Source organism: Jaculus jaculus, chromosome 20 (assembly GCF_020740685.1).
Source record: "Jaculus jaculus isolate mJacJac1 chromosome 20, mJacJac1.mat.Y.cur, whole genome shotgun sequence".
In the NCBI taxonomy this organism is placed as follows: domain Eukaryota; kingdom Metazoa; phylum Chordata; class Mammalia; order Rodentia; family Dipodidae; genus Jaculus; species Jaculus jaculus.
Window position 1 is genome coordinate 5,686,570 of NC_059121.1, and position 19,421 is coordinate 5,705,990.

General features: G+C 56.0%; 1 protein-coding gene across 4 annotated transcripts in view; it reads right to left on the minus strand.

Moving 5' to 3' along the window:
• LOC101600375 (tubulin polymerization promoting protein) overlaps positions 1 to 16,374 on the minus strand; it is a 31,568-nt gene extending 15,194 nt beyond the window's left edge. The window contains exons 1-2 of one of the 4 annotated variants that reach the window (XM_045139028.1): positions 16,179 to 16,374; positions 1,637 to 1,951 (exon numbers count right to left, since the gene is read on the minus strand). In XM_045139028.1, the coding sequence (XP_044994963.1) occupies positions 1,637 to 1,951; positions 16,179 to 16,363 (500 nt within the window). In that variant the 5' untranslated portion in view covers positions 16,364 to 16,374. Of the gene's footprint in view, positions 1 to 1,636; positions 1,952 to 7,174; positions 7,291 to 15,073; positions 15,094 to 15,629; positions 15,704 to 16,178 lie in introns of those variants that run through there. The other 3 variants (XM_045139029.1, XM_045139031.1, XM_045139030.1) reach the window with 3 other exon arrangements.
• Positions 16,375 to 19,421: the final 3,047 nt, after the last annotated feature.

The window sequence follows — 19,421 nt, forward strand, 5'->3', positions numbered from 1 at the left end:
ATTCTCTTTCTCTCTCTCCCCCCCTCTCTTCTTCCCTCCCTCCCTCCTTGGAAATAAATAAATTTCAAAAATCTACTTTAGGGCTGGGGGCATGGCTTAGCAGTTAAAGTGTTTGCCTGCAAAGCCAAAGGACCCAGGTTTGATAACCCAGGACCCACGTAAGCCAGATGCACAAGGGGGCGCATGCATCTGGAGTTCATTTGCAGTGGCTGGAGGCCCTGGTGCGCCCATTCTCTCTCTGTCTGTCTCTCTCTCTCTCTCTGTGTCACTCTCAAATAAATAAATAAAAATAAGCCAAAAAAATTTATACACACACACACACATATATATATATTAGAAAAGGGGCTATTTCCTGCCAAGGCACTGGATCCTGGCAGACCAATACAGGCCTGAAGCACAGAATCCACCAGAAAGCAGACAACAGGGGACCAAGGACCATTTCCACATTCCGGGCAGGGCAGAGCTGGGCAGTGGCCTTGGGGACAGCCACTCTTCTCAGGTGTGATCAGGGGATTGTCCAAAAACATCAAAGCGTCTCAGAGATGCCAGACGAGACGGGAGAGTGTGAGAGCTCCTCCGCAAACTTCCCAGGGCGTGCGTGTGGTCACAGGGACATCAGGGACATCTGCAGGTGCGTGCCACCTGGAGGCACCGCGCACCCATGACCCCGCACTCACGTGAACGCCTGTGGTGCAGGGCACACAACGTGCGCACGCGTGGCACCGGAATGTGTATGTACGCACCACACAGGGATACACACCCACCCACGTGATGTGCAGGCACACAAGTACCCGTGCACAGGGACGCGTGGGCATGTATGATATGTGAACACATGCCACACCGGTGACACGGGTACACGTGTGCAATCAGGATGCAAGGACTCGTGTGGACACTCACGATACGGGAGCACGTGTCCACTGCAGGCTGGCTGGACACACGCATGCACACACGGTGCACACACGCAATGGCACAGGCTGTGACTGCGGAGCCAGAAGCTGACGTGCAGCTACAACGCGTCTTCGCTCAGCTTTTCTGCATTTGTGAACATTTCCCCAGCACAGAGTGGACAGAGGTGGCCAAGGGGCTGGCAGAGAGTGTCATGAGCCATGGACACATTCTGGGGGGCAGGCCCATGCCAACCTCACGGGCTCTGCCCACCTCAGTGGCCCTGTTATGTTTGGCAACAGCTTGTTGACTTGGGAAATCAAAGTTCACACACACGTTAGTTTCAGGACAGAACCCCCCTCCTCCAGGCTACATTCAGGGATGAACCCCATGTGGATGGAGGCAGGGACAAGGCTCAGGGTGACGCTGGGGACTCCAGAGGCACTTGGGAACGAACGCCATGCTCCACAGGCTACCCTGGGCGCAGCGTGCTCTGGGGCCCCCTTGTGCTCTGGGGCCCCGAGTTCAGCAGGGTCTGCAAACAGCAGAGCACGTCACTGAAGCGAGCGGGCCTGCGAGATGCTTAACTTGATCTTGTTTTTGGTTTTTCGAGGTAGGGTCTCGCTCTAGCCCAGGCTGACCTGGAATTCACTATGCAGTCTCAGGGTGGCCTCGAACTCATGGCGATCCTCCTACCTCTGCCTCCCGAGAGCTGGGATTAAAGGTGCGCGCCACCACGCCCGACACTTACTTGATCTTGCTGAAGACGATGTCCACGTCGGTGACGGTCACGTTCTTCCCATCGATCACATGGCAATCCTTGCACAGCTTCGACCAATTCTTCCCGTGCATTTCTTTCCCTGTTGCCCGGGTATCCCCGTGCACTGCAAACCGCCGGAAGGCCTCCTCCAGGGCGCTGAGCTCGGGGGCTGCTGCCCCCTCACTGGCACCCTCTGACTCCAGGGACAACCTCTTAGCGGCCTTCTCTTTGGCGGGGTCCCCTGGCGACTTGGGAGGCGTCCTGTTGGCAGCTTTGGCAGGCTTGCCCTTGCTGTCAGCCATGTTTCTGGGGAAGATGGAGAGAAGAAAGGAATCACTCTGCTTCTCACGGCCCATCTGTGACCGCAGCAGCCATGCACGTCCTTGGCTCTGGATGCATACGGGTGACGGGCAACAGGACATGGCAAGAACTGGAGACGGCCACCTTCCCTGGGGGACAGAACTACCTTCCCGACAGGATGGTCTCAGTGTAGCTGCCGGACCTAGTAATGACCTGGGGGCTGGAACTTGCAGGTTCTAAGCCAGGGAGATGTAGGGCCTTATTCGGTAATGGTGGATCCTGCCCCGGCCCTGACAGCTGTAATCCCATGGCCCCCTCCCGGGCCTTATCTGCTGTGTAGCCCTGGGGGTACAGAGAAGGACATACGACATCCTTGGGGGATTCCGGACCCACCCTTAGCTACCCCGTCAGGCCTGAGCGTTCTGAACAAGGGTTGGGCCATGCCTATGGGGTACAGAGTGACCCTAGGGACACCTGAGAAGGACCTTCTCAGGATCTCAGAGTGTGTGGCTGGTCCCCAGGCACAGGGGAAGGGACAGGAGCAATGCTCTTCAGGAAAGAAACACCCCTGGGTGCTGAGAAGACGGAGGGACAGGGCCACTTCCCAGCAAGACTCTGGCACAAAGGGACATAGAGAGGCCTCCACCGCGGCCACTGCTGTCCCAGGAGGGACGGGCACAGAGTCCGTCCCAAGCCTGTGGAGAAATGCCAACATGTCAGTAGGCACTCCCCTGGGACCTCCCCACCCCTGGGCATTGCTCAATGCAAAGAGGAGAAGTCCTCAGACAGGCCCGTGCCAAGCTCCAGACGGCGCCCGGCTCACCTCACGTGTGAAACACACACAGCCCCATCCAGGCTAGAGGGGACAATGTCAGCGTGGCCAAGGCGCAGCCTCCAGCACCCAGGGGTGTGGCTCCTGGCAAGCTCATGACGGCGCAAGTTCCACAAACAGCCGCGACAGCGTGAAGGGTGGACAGCCCTGGCCTCCTCTCGAGAACTCTCCGAGAGCATAAGAGAAAAATGCGGCCACCCTGATAGGAGTCTCTTTCTGGGGCACCAAGTCAACCCCAAGTGGGGCTGCCCAGGGCCAGGACAGGGTGGCTGACGCAAAGGTTCACTGAAGGAACTCTGCTAGACCATGACATCCAAGGTTCCCATGTCCCCATAGACCTGACACGTGACAAAGTGACTCCACACGGCTGGTGGGTTATCTGAGCCTCTTGTCTCTTGGGCCCTTGTAGAACAACTGGAACAGGAGAGGGCACTGCCCTCGAGGGGATTGCCTTCCACAGGACACACTGGTAATAGCAACACGGCACTATTAACGCTGAGGAGGGCTGGAGGCATGGCTCAGCAGTTAAAGCACTTGCCTGCAAAGCCTAAGGACCCAGGTTTGATTCCCCAGCACCCACGTACAGTCAGATGCACAGGGTGGATCATGTGTCTGGAGTTCATTTACAGTGTGGCTAGAGGCCTTGGCACACCCATTCTCATTCTCCCCATTTCTCCCCCTCTCTCTGCCTCACTGCCCCCTATCTCAAACACATAAATAAAATATTTTTTAAAAATACAGAGGAGAGGGCTGGAGAGATAGTTTAGAGGTTAAGATGCTTGCCTGCAAAGCCAAAGGATTCCAGTTCGATTCTCCAGGACCCACGTAAGCCAGATGCACAAGGAGGCGCATGCATTTGGAGTTCCTTTGCAGTGGCTGGAGGCCCTGGCGTGCCCATTCTCTCTCTCTCCCTTTCTGTCTCTGCCTCTTTCTCTCTCTCAAATAAATAATTTAAAAATACAGAGGAGGCCAGGCATAGTGGCACACACCTTGAATCCCAGCATTCGGGAGGCAGAGGTAGGAGGATTGCAGTGAGTTCGAGGCCACCCTGAGACTACATAGTGAATTCCAGTTCAGCTGGAGCTAGAGTGAGACCCTACCTTAAAAAACAAAAACAAAACAAAAGCAGAAAGTAAGGCAGATGAGTGGCAAGCAGTGACTATATATATTTATATTTTTTTTTTCTTTTTTTGAGGTAGGGTCTCACCTTAAGCCCAGGCTGACCTAGAATTCACTCTGTAGTCTCAGGGTAGCCTTGAACTCTTGGTGATCCTTCTATCTCTGTATCCTCAGTGCTGGGATTAAAGGAGTGTGCCACCACACCCGGCTAACATATATATATATATTTTTTTAACTGACAACTTCTATACTCACAGACAACAAACCATGATACTTCCTTCCTCTCCCCCACTTTCCCCTTCATAGCTCGCAAGCAGTGACTTTTCAGTGAGACATGAGCTCCACAGCTCCGGACGTGCCTCACCCTCCCTCCGAGAAGCTGCTCCCTGTCAGATGCCCCCCCCCACTAGGTTCCCATAGTCCCCCAAGATGGCAAGCCGGTGCCAGGGTGGAGACAGGTCCTCCAGAGGCACGGGGATGAGGGATGGCCCTTGGTAGCCGTGCTCCATCTCTTTGGGAAGACAGACTTCTGGCCAGGGCTCTGCCCACACCCGGGGACTCAGGGGACCTCGGGCTTTGCTGGACTCCCGAGGGAAGACTCACGGGTATTCGATCCACCTTGGGGACAGGCTGAAGGGGATCTGTCTACACAAAGAGGAGTTCAGAGGCACAGCACCCAGAGCTCAGGAGGTCCCAAGGCAACGGCCAAGAACTGCTCGAGAGTGTGGAAAGCAAGCCCTGTAAACTCCAGCTGGCCTGGAACTTTCTGGACCCCACGACAGAGCAGATGATGTATGCTGCTACACCAAGCAGCTGATAATGTGGCCTCACCGTTCTAAGGTCCCCGGTGCTGAGAGTTTACAACACAATCAGCCTGGCAGGGGTCCTCCGCGGAAGACCTACGCAGCCGCCAACACGCTTGCACAAAGGACAGGGAGTCACGGCCGGTCCCGGAGTGATGCTCGGGTGTGTGCCGTGCTGCGGAGGAGGGGCACTCTACCCCCCGGTGGCGGCACCTGCTCACCCACCGGCCCTCGAACACACCCAGGCTCAGCCCATCTTTGCTTTGCTTTACCCTGGACCTTAATGATACGCCTTAATAGCACATCATAAAGGGTTTTATGAGTTTGAGGGAGAGGGCTTGGTGGTTCAGGCGCTTGCCTAATGAAGCCAAAGGATCCAGGTTTGATTCCTCAGGACCCACATAAGCCAGATGCACAAGGTGGCACATGCATCTGCCCATTCTCTCTATCTGCCTCTCTCTCTAACAAATAAATCCAAATGAAAATTTCTAAAAGTCTTTATTTAAATAAAAGTAACAGAATGAGCTAGACTCTTAACTGTGGCTGTACAAAGATCACCAAGAATAGTACTCGCCCTATGGAAAACCCACCTGCCAAGGAAGGGGAGGGGAGGGTAGGGAAGGGGAGGGGAGGAAGGGGACAGAAGGGAAGGAGAGGCAAGGGGAGGGGACGGGAGGAAAAGGAAGGGGAGTAGAGGCAAGGGGAGGAAAGGGAAGGGGAGGGGACAGAAGGGAAGGGGAGGGGAAGGGGAGGGGAAGAGAGGCAAGGGGAGGGGAGAGGAAGGGAGGAGAGGGAAGGGGAGGGGAGGGGAGGGGAGGGGAGGCAAGGGGAGTAGAGGTAAGGGGAGGGGAGGGAAAGGAAGGGGAAGGAAGAGACGGGAAGGGGAGGGGAGGAGAGGCGAGGGGAAGGGAGGGGAGGGGAGGGGAGGGGAGGGGAGGGGAGGGGAGGGGAAGGGAGGGGAGGCAAGGGGAGGAGAGGTGAGTGGACGGGAGGGAAAGGAATGGTTGGGAAGGGAAGGGAAGGGGAGGGGAGGGGAGGGGAGGAGAGGGGAGGAGGGGCAAGGGGAATAGAGGCAAGGGAAGGGGAGGGAAAGGAAGGGGAAGGAAGGGACAGGAAGGGGAGGGGAGGAGAGGTGAGTGGAGGGGAGGGGAGGGAAGGGGAGAAGAGATGAGCAGCAGGGAGGGAAAGGAAGGGTTGGGAAGGGAAGGGAAGGGAAGGGAAGGGAAGGGAAGGGAAGGGAAGGGAAGGGAAGGGAAGGGAAGGAGAGGGAAGGGGAGGACAGGGGAGGGGAGGACAGGGGAGGGGAGGACAGGGGAGGGGAGGCAAGGGGAGAAGAGATGAGCGGACAGGAGGGAAAGGAAGGGTTGGGAAGGGAAGAGGAGGGGAGGGGAGGGGAGGGGAGGGAAGAGAAGGGACAGGAGAGGAGAGAAGGGGAGGCAAGGGGAGGAGAGGCAAGGGGAGGGGAGGGTTAGGGAGGGGAGGGGAGGGGAGGGAAGGCAAGGGAGGGAGTGAGGGAGGAAAGAAGGGGGCAAGATGGTCCCTTCAGGTGTCAGAGCACACAGGACTACGGGGGCAGGCTGTGAGGGACACACAGGGCTCCTACCCCCGGGGCTCTCTTCTAGTGTGAACTCCCTTCACCCACCGTGGCAGCAGTGAGATCAAATGTCATCCAAAGGGAATCAAGGCTGCAACCAAGCTGACGGGGAATGTGAGGGTGCCCGCAGATCTGCGTCTCTCCTCTGTCGCCCCTCCAGCTCTCCCCCAGCGTTGTAGGGTGGCCGACCGCAGCCTGTCCCTGGCCCTGTACGAAGCCCTGGCCTCCTCGCTCCCCTACCCTGTGGCCTCCCAGGCTGATCTGAACCCTGGCAGAGCCGAGATTTCTGCGTGTTCACTGCGCTGCTGTGGTTTCCTTTAAGGAAGTCGGGTCACTTAGAAGAGAATCTGCGGGAGGCAGAGGTAGGAAGATTGCAGAGAGTTCGAGGCCACCCTGACTACACAGGGAATTCCAGGTCAGCCTGAGCTAGAATGAGACCCTTCCCTCGAAAAACAAAACAAAACAGAAACACACCTACATATATATATGAGAATCCAGCAAATCCAGCAATGTACCTACCCACCAGGTGTAGTGATGAAGGGACAGCCTCTCAGGTGTGCGGTCCTCAGGTATGTGTACCTGCACCCCAGGGGTACCATGTATCCCAAGTCTATGTCCAGCACCTCTGGTCTGCTCTGTACCTCTAGGGGTATGTCCAATACCCCGTCTTTGCTTGTTTGTGACTCAGCGTCCCCCAGACAGGAAGGATGTGTCCCAACCTCATCCAGTGAGCTCCTTCCCCCCTTTGCTGGAGCCTGTTGGCAGGCACAGCTTTCAGGGCCAGATTCACCCTTGGGACCATACTGCAGAGAAGGTGATGTGGAGGAGGCCTGGGCTGCGGGGGGTGGGGGGGGTCAGGAGGATAGGAGCTGGTAACTTACCCACTGTCTGCACTGAGTGTGGGGGACAGACTGTGTTACCAGACCTGCATCTTCAGACAAGGCTTGAGGAGGGAAGCGGAGGCCAGCTGAGATGAAATTACAGACGTCACAGTGGGAGAGACACAGGAAGTTGCCAGACATAGGGCCTCCTACAGGCTCTGAGGACCCCCCCCCCCCCAGCCCCAAGGCCTCCTTGGCTCACTCCCAGTAGACCGATCTCCTCCCAGCCCGCCCCCCAGCAAGCCCGCTCATTCCTGAAGAAAACTCTTTGCTGGTATGTTTTCTAGTGTGAGCGCCATGAACTCACAGCGGCAGCAGTGAGATCAAATGTTATCCAAAGACAATCAAGACTGTAACCAAGGTGATCTGGAATATGAGGGTGCCTATGTATCCCCCCTCTGTCGCCCCACTAGCTGCCTCCCAGAGTTGTAGGGTGGCGAAAAATAAAAATAAGTGAGAAAGACTTCCGCAGGCTAAGCATCAACTGCCACGTACCTCAGGGCACACAGCCTTCTTATAGGCAGGCAGGAAGTTGGGGTGTCGGTGAATGGTCTATCGGAAGGATTGGGAATCTATATATCATAAGCTTTGATGCTGCAGACAGGTGCCTGTAACTAGGACGAGGTGTCTGGGGCAGTGGTGGGTGTCTCAGTGGACACCCAATGGTAAGGAAGGGGAAGGCATTTTGCTCCCCACAAGCATCTCTACAGGAGCACACAGACCAAGGGCGGCTCTCTCTAGAATGGCCTGCGGGCTCTATTTCAGCCTGGGCACTGGAAGCTGGTAGAGGGATAGGGCATGGAAGCTATTTGCCGGTAAACCCAGGGTGGGCAGGCACTTGGGAAGGTTCTGGCCACCAGCAGGAGACAGGCTTGCTAAGCACCACCAGCCAGGCCACATTCAGCTCTGCAGGTCTCACTGGCTGCACTCAAGTCAGAAAGCTATCGGCTGAAAAGGTCAGTGAGGCCAGGCGTGGTGGCACACACTTTGAATCCCAGCACTTAGCAGGCAGGGGTAGGAGGATCACCAAGAGTTCAAGGCCACCCTGAGACTACATAGTGAATTCCAGGTCAGCCTGAGCTAGAGTGAGACCCTACCTCAAAAATAAATAAATAGGGCTGGAGAGATGGCTTAGCGGTTAAACGCTTGCCTGTGAAGCCTAAGGACCCCGGTTCGAGGCTCGGTTCCCCAGGTCCCATGTTAGCCAGATGCACAAGGGGGCGCACGAGTCTGGAGTTCGTTTGCAGAGGCTTGAAGCCCTGGCGCGCCCATTCTCTCTCTCTCCCTCTATCTGTCCTTCTCTCTGTGTCTGTCACTCTCAAATAAAAAAAAATTTAAAAAATAAATAAATCCATCATTGAGAGGGGGAGGGTATATGATGCAAAGTAGAGTTTCAAAGGGGCAAGGGGAGGGTGGGAGGGAATTGCCATGGGTGATTGTCTATAATTATGGAAATCGTCAGTAAAAAAATAAATTAAATAAAAAAGAAAGAAAATGGTTCAAATAAATAAAGATAAAACCAGTGAAATGAGCCCCAAGGAGAAAAGTCCCTGTAAGGTAGAAAGAAGAAACGGACAGTGTCGGGCTGGAGAGATGGCTCAGCTTGACCTCTAAGCCTAAGGACCCAAGTTCAATTCCCCAGTACCCACATAAAGCCAGATGCACAAAGTAGTGCATGTGTCTGGAGTTTGTTTGCAGTGGCTGGAGGCCCTGGTACCCCATTCTTTCTCTACCCTCCCCTCCTTTCTCTCTCTTTCTCTCAAATAAATAAAGCATTTTTAAAAAGAAAAGAAGTGGGGCTGGAGAGATGTCTTAGTGGTTAAGGTGCTTGCCTGCAAAGCCTAAGGACTCATGTTCGACTCTCCAGATCCCATGTAAGCCAGACGCACAAAGTGACACAAGCGCACAGGGCCACACATGTGCACAAGGGGCGCGTGTGTCTGGAGTTCGACTGCAGTGGCTGGAGGCCCTGGTGCATCAATTCTCTCTGCCTCTCTCTGGCTCTCTCTACCTGGCATGGAAAAAAAAAAGACCAGTCCGCTGGGCTTGCCTCAAAAGAAAAAAAAAGGGCTGGAGAGATGGCTTAGCAGTTAAGCGCTTGCCTGTGAAGCCTAAGGACCCTGGTTCGAGGCTCAATTCCCCAGAACCTACGTTAGCCAGATGCACAAGGGGGCGCACGTGTCTGGAGTTCGTTTGCAGTGGCTGGAGGCCCTGGTGCACCCATTCTCTATCTCTGTTTCTTTCTCTCTCTGTCGCTCTCAAATAAATAAATAAAAATAAACAAAAATAATTTTAAAAAAAGAATAAAAGAAAATGAAATGGACGGTGTCTACTCAGACTTACCTATTCCTTCTTTGCTCTATCCTACTAATGTTTGGGTCCCGTAGGGGCCGCTCCAGGGTCAGGAGGAAGCTACTGTATGGGGTGAGGGCACGTGTAGCTGCTTGGCACTGCCCTTAGACAGGGCTCACCCAAGACACGGACCCGCATTCAGGGCACACTTGAACACAACACAAACCCTTGGTGATTGTTTTTTCCAGCCACAGCACCGTCACCCACCCTGCTTTTTGTCAGGACACTCCATGTCGATGGCCACTCATCTCCGCAGAGGCCACTGTCCCCAGCAGGGCCAGCTCCCATAATGCAGGCATTTTCTGAGTGTGCACAGCCAGCTCCTCCCCCTCCCCCAGCACACAGAGCCTAGTCCCGGAAGCCCAAACTGATCAGGAAGTGCAGGCTGGCCCCTTAGCGCCCATGGGTGCACACTGTGCCCAGAGGCCTTACAGCCCCGAGTGTTAGGGGTCACTAAGACTGCAATGCAGCCCCAGCCACTTTCCAGAGTGACCACTGGAAGTGGGGATCCAGGACTAGGCTGCTGCCTTTCAGAGGGACTGCGTGCAAGGCAAGGTGGGATCATAGGCTCCGCAAGATCCGCACTCATGCCAAGAGAGGGGGGTCTTGGGCAAGGATTTCCCAGTCAGGGAAACAAAGGAAGGTGGGAGGCCTGGGGGCCTGGTCACCTCCACCCACTGGGGACCTTCTCTGTGACCACGCAAGAGGTGTGTGTCAGGCAAGGAAGGCCTCCGCTGGGCTGGCAGGAGTTGCCCCAGTGCCCCACAAAGCCGCCAGTTGCCCTGCCAGGGCCTACAGCTTCCAGGAATCCACATCTTGACCCTTAGGCCCAAGATGTCACCTTACAGTCTCTCAGTAAGGACACGGCAACCTCGGAGTTCAAGGTCATAATTCGATTGCTACCGTTCTTGGTTGTGGAGCCAAAGAGTGACGGATTCTCTAATGACAACGCAGCAAGTCTCTGCCCCCCCAGATGGTGGCCGCAGGCTAAACACATGCAAGTGTGATGGGACACTGCAGGTCCTCCAGGTTGGCCTTATTGGTCACTGGGGGACAAGGTGGTGGCAGAGTCCGCTTGGCTACAGAGAGGAGAGTGGGGGGGGGGCAAGAGTCAATGCCCCCCACTGATTTAGCATTCGACATGAGTTCCCCACGACTGTGTAAGGCCATGGGCAGCAAGAGCTGAAACGCAAACCCACCCCACAGCACCCCACATGGGGTTATTTACCAACATGGCGTCCCACGTGAGCTCAAACAGATAAAATTCAAGATCCAGGGACCATGCCAGCTCACAGCGGAACCATGCTCCAAGATCCGGCCTCCACAGAACTGCTACAAAACTATTTCCAATCGGGGCCGCTTCTCAAAGTGCCAGGGCGGAGTCTCCTCCTGCCATAATCACCAGAGAAGCTTCAGCTGGCACCTCCAGGGGACCCTAAGAACCTGGAGTCACTGTCCGACACTTGTCATCGACATGGTTACATCTAGCACCAGACACGCGTGGGCACCCCGCCGCGGGTGAGGAGGCCATTGTGACTGGGCAGACATCTGCCTAGCAGGGCTTTGAGCAGTGGCCCCAGAAAAGGTGTCACCCCTAATCTTGGAACCTGTGAATGAGGCCTGGTTTGGAAACAAGATTTTTATTTTTATTTTTGGTTTTTCGAGGTAGGGTCTCAGTCTAGCCCAAGCTGACCTGGAATTCACTATGGAGTCTCAGGGTGGCCTCGAACTCACGGCGATCCTCCTACCTCTGCCTCCTGAGTGCTGGGATTAAAGGCGTGTGCCCCCACGCCCGGCTCTGGAAACAAGATTTTGACAGGAGCTCACCCTGGATTAGCCACAGCCGGTAAGATGGGGGGCGCAGGGGGAGATGCAGAGGCAAGATGGCGTCTGCAGGTGCGCCTCCAAAACCCTCACTGTGATGAGGAAGAGGTGGAACGTTTGCAGAAAGGATTAAGCCAGGCTGCCAAGATCATCAAAGAGCTGACGAGAACTGGCTGAGGTCCTTCCACCATGTGAGGACACAGGGTTGGAGCCCCTCCTCTGGAGAACACTCGAGAAGACGCCGTCTAAAAGGCAGACATCTGCCTGCTGTACACTGACCCTGAGGCGCCCTGGCCCCGGACTTCAGCCTGCAGCGCCGTGAGAAGTAAATTTCTGTCCTGGATAGATCATGACAAATCACTCATCCGCGGCGTTCTGCCTCAGCAGCGCCTCTGGACAAGACAGAGGAGGCTGTGGCCGGTTGTGGGGGGGCACAAGCCCAGGAGTGCCCGAGCATCGGAAGCTGGGAGACGCAGAAGGGACCTGCCTGAACCCTGGTGAGAAGAGCTTACCCAAGATATGAGACTCTGTGGCCTCCAGGACTTGGGCTCGGATGCCGTTCTGTGACATTAAAACTGCCCCGTGTGCCAACTTGCCCCACAGCCTCCAGACTCCGACAGGGCACAAGGGACCAGAAGGTGAAACAGGGATCCCAGGGGGCGCAGCTTGTGCAGAGACCCCCTTGGAGGCAAAGGCACAGGAGGAGTGGGAGGGGCGGGAGGGGTAGGTACCAGGGGACCAGACCAGGGTATGTATGTGCAGAGGCCCTGGCTGGGTTTTGAGTAGGGGCCTATGGATGACACCTGTGTTCTGTGACATCCACCTTGTCTCCAGTTGACATGGAGAGAAAGAGGTGTGCGCACAGAGGAAGGGAGCAAAGTCACCCAGAGACCCCGCACACAGGGAACACAGGGAAGGTTAGCCCTGTTCCCTCCTGTGCAAAGGCCACAGCATGCAGTCCCCCAACAGGAAGACATTCTAAATGGCACCACACTGAAACGAAGGTCTTCTGCTCACCAAAAAAATAAAATAAAATAAATAAAATAAAAACTAGCAGTAAGAGGCTGAAAAGACAAAGCTCGGGTAGGGGGAGACACTTGTTGTACATAACAAATACAGACTTGTCCAAAATATACAAAGAGCGTCTACAGTCAATAATTTAAAAAAAAAATGGTGAGTCAACAGGAAAGACTGCAGTCAGGGGATGGCCAAGGAATCGTGAGAAGAGCTCAGCTTTGTATCATCATCAAGAAAGTGCACACGATGGGCTGGAGGGATGGCTTGGCGGTTAAGGTGCTTGCCCGCAAAGCCGAAAGGACCCAGGTTCGATTCCCCAGGACCCACGTTAAGCCAGACGCACGAGGTGGTGCACGCGTCTGGAGTTTGTTTGCAGTGGTTGGAGGTCCTGGTGTGCCCATTTTCTCTCTCTCTCTCTCAAATAAATAACAATTGAAAAAAAAATAAAGTGCACACAATACCCCAAACCAGACACCACACACGTGCCTGAATGGTGACAATGAGAAGTGGGACAGGACAGGGGGTCGCAAGTGGAAGGCAACTCATTCGTGAGACCCTCTGGAGAGCTGCTGGTACTACCATCTAAGCCTGAAGTTGGCGTGCAACCCAAGGGCAGACACCCACAGTTCCAATGAGCCCATGTGTCTACAGGAAGGGCCCAGGCAGCTTTGTTCATCGCTGGAAAAGCAGGTCAAGACAGCCAGCAGAGAGTCACAGAACGGATGGCCATGACTGTGGAGCCACGGAAGTTGCTCAGACCCTACTGGTGGGGATAAGCCAGCACGATAGACTAATGGGATGTGCGTCATATGCACACACGGCCAGAAATACAGGTACAAATAAGCCAACGTTCAGGCATGTGGGCTCCCGTGTTGAAACTGACAAGCCACACACACACACACACACACACACACACACACACACACACATGGTCCCAGGAACACTGGAAAAGGGGAGCAAGAATAGCTGCCAGGAGGAAACTGAAATTTCAGGACGGTGGGAGGGTTCCTGTGGAGGGACATTTGGGGACCAGGGACGGTACATCAAGCGGAGTGGGGCAGACTCAGCCTGGCAGCTGGGAGAGGAGACGCAACTGAGTTTCACAAAGTGTCCTCCTCCTCACACCCATCAGAGAGACGGAGGAAACTGGGGCTGCAGAGATGGCTTAGCGGTTAAGGCGCTTGCCTACAAAGCCAAAGGACCTCAGTTCGGCTCCCCAGGACCCTTGTAAGCCAGATGCACAAGCGGGCGCACGTGTCTGGAGTTTGTCTGCAGTGGCTGGAGGCCCTGGCGTTCCCATTTGCTCCACACCCCTCGCTCTCTAAATAAAATTTAATTTTTTTTTTAAAGACGGAAGAAAGACTTGCATTTGGACATTGAGGTGTGGAGATCTCGGCTTATGGCTGAGCACCATCACTGCACACTAGAGAGGACTGCAGACCCAAACAAGGTTCATGCCCTGTCATTTGGGGACAGCTACGGCTTTTTTGACCCATGGACTTTTTTCGGGTAATGGTAAATGACTTCATGGAGTGCAGGCTTCCAGACTGCACACACAGAGCCTGTAGCCTCCAGAATCCCAGCAGGGCCACAGTCATTCCGGGGACTTAGGAGGAGGGAGGCTCTCCAAAGCGTTGGAGAGGTGGGATGCTGGGGTCATGGGTCACAAATGGCGCTCCCCGTGGGTGGGGGGGGCACAGCCCTCTGCAAAGGATGCCTTGTCTGGGGGTACTGCAGAGGGATGGGCAGAGGGAGCCCTGGATGGGTGGATAGGGGAAGCTGAGGTTGGCACACTGTGTCCCCCCACAAGGATGAAGCTAGTCTCCCAGGATGGGTCAGCTGCAAGAGAGACCGTGGGGGGGGGGGTGCGGGGGGTGCAGGCAGCCATGTCCGAGCCCCATTCTGTCTGCAGTTCCTGGGCGCAAGCCTTGCTAGCCGATCTGACCCGGACTGCAAGGCACCCTCGCGGCGGTGGACAGAGGATCACGCGTCACTCGGGTGTACGTTATAAATAGGTGACCCTCCACCAATGAAGCTAGTAGTTCTCAGGAGCCAAGGCCCCAATCTGTAGGGATTTCTCCCAAACCAACCAATGATCGGCGGTGTCAATTTTCATAATGTCCAGGGCATTTTCTAACATCACATGTTTATAACATTGGGTGACAGTTTCAGCAGTCAGCCGCTGCAGCCTCAAAGGATCAGATAAGGTGGACCAAAAAAAAAAAAAAAAACAAAAACAAAAACAAAGAAAACGTACAGCCCACTGCGTCCTCGGGTCGCCAGGCCATTCCGTGAAGACAGGAGTTGCTTACAAGGCGCTGACATTGGGACACCTTTTCCTGGGGAAATCAGGAATCCCCCCCCCTCTTTTTTTTTCCCCCCAATCCAGGCGACAAGGAGCTCAGGCCGCGCCCCTCCCCCTCGCCGAGCCCTCCAGGGTCACGTGACGGGCGAGGGGTTGGCACGAGACCCGAAGGCTGGGTAAGGCTGGGTTTCAGTCCCCATGCCCCGCCGCCCAGGAGGGCTCAGGTCGCCCGTGCCGGTCATCTGCGCGCCCAGGGGAGGCTTCAAAGGCCGGAGATGGGCCACGGGGGCGTGGGGGGAGGGCCTGGTGGGGGGCGATGCAGCGCGGTCACCCATCCGCCCCGCGGGTCCCCATCCACCCAACGCCGCCCCTCCAAGGGTGCGCCGCGCGGCCGTCCTCACCTCGGTTCGCGGTCTCGTTTACATAACCGAAACCGCGCACTTACAGGGCTGGATCCCGAGCGGCGCGCGCGCGCGCGCGGACCCCACCGTGCAAGGCGACACCCCGCGACCGTCGTCCCGGCGGCGTAATGACCGCTCGCAGGCTGGGTCCACGCCGGGGAGGAAGGACAGGGCGCTGTCCGTCTGTCACCTGCAGGACGCGCGACGCGCGCGCCCACGATCCCGGGGCTCCAGCACACCCGCGCGCGCGCGCGCACACACGCGCACACCTTTCCCCTTGCACGCCGCGGGGAGGTTGGCACCATTTCACCCCATCCTAACCGTGGCACAGAGACCTGTGCACTGTCACACACACACACACACACACACACAAAAAAAAGGCTTGGCGCTCCGAGCTGGCGGGGAGCGAAGCGGCGACGCCCAGTGCGTCTTGATTCCCGGTCCTGGGCACAGGGTCCCCAGTGCACAGTGACAAGTGTCCACCTGAGCCGATCCGGCACCTTCTGACCCCGGGCACCGCGCCCCAGACAACCAATGGCCCCCTGCGACCGCTTACCTCGGATGTGTCCACCTCGTCGCCTCCCCGGACTAGCCGCGCGCCCCGGGGACCGCTTGCGCCGCCGCCGCCCGCCCGGGCCCCGCCCCGCCCCGTGGCCCCGCCCACCTCCCCTCCACCCATCACCCCTCCTCTACCTCCCCTTCTCCCCTCCCCTCCACCCCCTCCCCTCCCATCTCCAATCTCTCCCTCCTCCATCCTCCCTCCCCTCCCCCACCTTTCTTCCCCTCCCCCACCTCCCGTCCCACCCGCCTCCGCGCGCACCGAGGCCCCGAGCCGCCGCTGCCTTACAAGGCGCCTCTGGCCGCAGGGCGCGGCGGGCCGCGGAGCGTGGGAACCCGGCAGAGGCCGGGGATGGGCGGATGGGGCGCACCTGGCCCTCGGGGCCCCGGGAGTGCATTCAAGTCCGGGGAATGGGGGCGCAGGCGTAGGGCCAGCCGGAGCTTTAAGCGCAGAGAGGTTGACCTCCAGGGAGTGAGAAGAGACCCTAAGATTCCCTCCCCCGCCCCCGCCGATTATTTTCTTCTTCTTCTTTCTAGGAATACCTACCGGGTCCCCGGCCAGTGGATTCGGAATATTCTGCAGGCTTGGATGTCAGGGGACCAACGCTCTCCATTCTCCGCAGGGTCCCAGCACTGAGCTGAAGGAGGCCAGCCTCCCACTTGGGCTAGCCAAGTCAGGGAACCCCCGCACAAAATCAGGGAGGAAGTCGGGGGGTGGGGGAGCCTGGACATCGGACAGATCTGGCTCTGAAGCGTCATCCTCCCACCCCGTGGTGGGCTCACGCGGCTTCCCCGCGTACCCTCTGCTGCGTGTCGGGCTCTCTGCCCAGAATGCCCCCGACCGCAGAGGTCAGGTGAGTCTCCAAGGGCCGCGCGGGGTCTTCCCCGGGCGCTGGGGGTTTTGTGGGGCTGGTTTGTTTCTGCGTGAGGTTCTGGCTTGGCGTCTTGTTTGACGTCCCACCAAGTCCCCAGCACGCCATTTCTGGAAGCCAAGCTTAGTGAAGATCATGTTCCCACTTACATGTTTTCAAAGCCTGAGACAGGTGCTCTCCGCCGCTTGCGGTGGCGCATTCATGTATACCTGGTAAGTCCCAGCTACTGGCTGGCCTCAGACTCCCGATCCTCCTGCCTCTACCACGTAGCCGCCACAACCAGAGCCCCAGCTACTTGGGAGGCTCAGGCCTGCGTATGGAAGTTCCCAGCACCATGATAGCAAAGACTCGTCTCCATAGATAAATATTACCAAGTGTTTCCAAAATCCACGCAAATGCACTTGACATATAGGTAGTGACTTCATGGATAAAAAAAAAAAAAAAGTACAGGGAGAGGGGGTGCTGGAGAGATGGCTTAGCGGTTAAGCGCTTGCCTGTGAAGCCTAAGGACCCCGGGTTCAAGGCTCGATTCCCCAGGACCCACGTTAGCCAGATGCACAAGGGGGTGCATGCGTCTGGAGTTCCTTTGCAGTGGCTAGAGTCCCTGGCGCGCCCATTCTCTCTCTATCTGCCTCTTCCTCTCTCTCTCTCTCTCTCTTTCTGTCACTGTCAAATAAATAAAAATGAACAACAACAAAAATTTACAAAAATTACAGGAGGAGGGAGCTGGAGAGATGGCTTAGCGGTTAAACGCTTGCCTGTGAGGCCAACGGACCCCAGTTCAAGGCTCGAGTCCCCAGGACTCACGTTAGCCAGATGCACAAGGGGGTGCACGCGTCTGGAGTTCGTTTGCAGTGGCTGGAGGCCCTGACCCATCACCCCCCCCAACTCTCTTTCTCTGTCAAATAAATAAAAATAAAATATTTTTTTTAATTACAGGGGGCTGTAGCCTCAGGCTTCAGGAGCCTTCGGGAGGGAGAATAGGAAAGCAGTGGTGCCTGGTGCAAGAGTGGTCTGTCCAAGTCCCCCCCCAGCACAGCTGCCCAGCACAGATGACTGGACAAGAACCTTGGGCAGCTGGCCCTCAGCTTGGGTGCACAGCGGCGGGTGGTGGGGTCAGCGGGTAGTGACCTCACCATCGGGAATGGATCAGCTCAGAAACAATTAACTGGTTGTGTGTGAATGAAACTGTTTTGTTTCGTGGGAGGGGAGGGGGTTACTTTATGGCAGGTAGCCAGGCTAATGAAGTCATCGATCTGAGCAAGGACAACTTGGTCTTCCCCAGCCAGGAAGGACGGCACCTTCTTTGGAAATGGAGGGGTCGGGGCGGGAGGGGGGCCCTCTATAAAAACATGGCTGCCCATCAGCAGCGCCCCTGCTGGGTAAGGCTTGGTCGGTGTTACAGAAGGTGGACGCGCTCTTGTAACTGATGGGAGCCTGCCAGCGGCCACGGGTCCAGACAGCGTGTTCTGTGGATGCTGCTGTCCCATTTCTAGAGGATGCTGTGTGCTTTGTCACACACACACGCACACGCACGCACGCACGCACACACGCACACGGGGGTAGTTGAGACATCAGCTTCCTCACAGCGGGGAAGCTGGCAGTACCACATGAGGGAATGGGCAGGGCCTTGTGCAGAACTTCCCCAGGAGCGTCCCTTTTCCCTCTTCAGCTCTGGAAGCTCCAAGTGCAGCTTAAGTTGTGGCCCCAGCACCCAGCCTCCATCTGTGTCCTGGTGGACCCTCTCCTGTGTGTCTCCGTCAAGGGTCATAAGGACCCCGTCACTGAATTTAGAGCCCACTAGGATAATCTAGGACAATGCCCACCTGAAGAGCCCGAAATTAATTGCAGGTGCCTTTTTTTTCTTTTTTTCAGGGCTGAGGACTAGTCAGCAGCTATATTCCCAGGCCAACACCGCTATGCATAAGGCCACACTCTTTTTAAAAAGTATTTTTTTATTGGGGACTAGAGGGACGGCTTAGTGGTTAAAGCGTTTGCCTGCAGAGCCAAAGGACCTCGGTTTAATTCCCCAGGACCCACGTTAACCAGATGCACAAGGGGGCGCACGCGTGTGGCATTTGTTTGCAGTGGCCATTGGCCCTGGGGTGCCCTTTCTCTGTCTCTTTCTCTGTCAAATAAATAAATAAAATATTTTTATTGGGCTGGAGAGATGGCTTAGTGGTTAAGGCGTTTGCCTGCAAAGCCAAAGAATCTCGGTCCGACTCTCCAGGACCCAAGTAAGCCAGATGCACAAGGAGACGCTTGCATCTGGAGTTTCTTTGCAGTGGCTGGAGGCCCTGGTATGCCCATTCTCTCTCTCGCTCGCTCGCTTTCTTGCTCTCTCACTCTCTCGCTCGCTCTCTCACTTGCTCTCTGTCTCTCTCTCTCTCAAACAAATAAATAAGCAAATATATTCTATATATATATATATTATTTTTACTTATTATTTATTTATGAGAAAGAGAGAGAGAATGGGTATGCCAGGGCCTCCAGCCAGTGCAAATGCATGTGCCACCATGTGCATCTGGCTCACGTGGGCTCTCTAGCCTGGATCCTTAGGCTTCACAGGCAAGCGCCTTAATGGCTGAGCCCTCTTTTCAGCCCCAAGGCCAAGGTTACACTCCTAATGTTCCAATTGCTGTGAATTGTGGAGTCCATCATCACCCCCAGAGAGAAGCTTTGTCAGGTCACTGTGGGGGGGGGTGTTCGCTGATGGTCTTCCATGTCTGGCTGCCAGTCCCCTGTACAGGTTTGTGTCTGAGGCCTCAGCAGCTGTCACGCTGCAGGAGGGAGGGTCCAAGGACACTGCCCAGCCAGGAAGCCCATCCAAACACACCCTGGACTGTGGTTGTTAATAGCAGAGGCCCAGAGTATCACAATGTGACACAAGCCTGGTCACTATTCATGTTCTGGCCTCA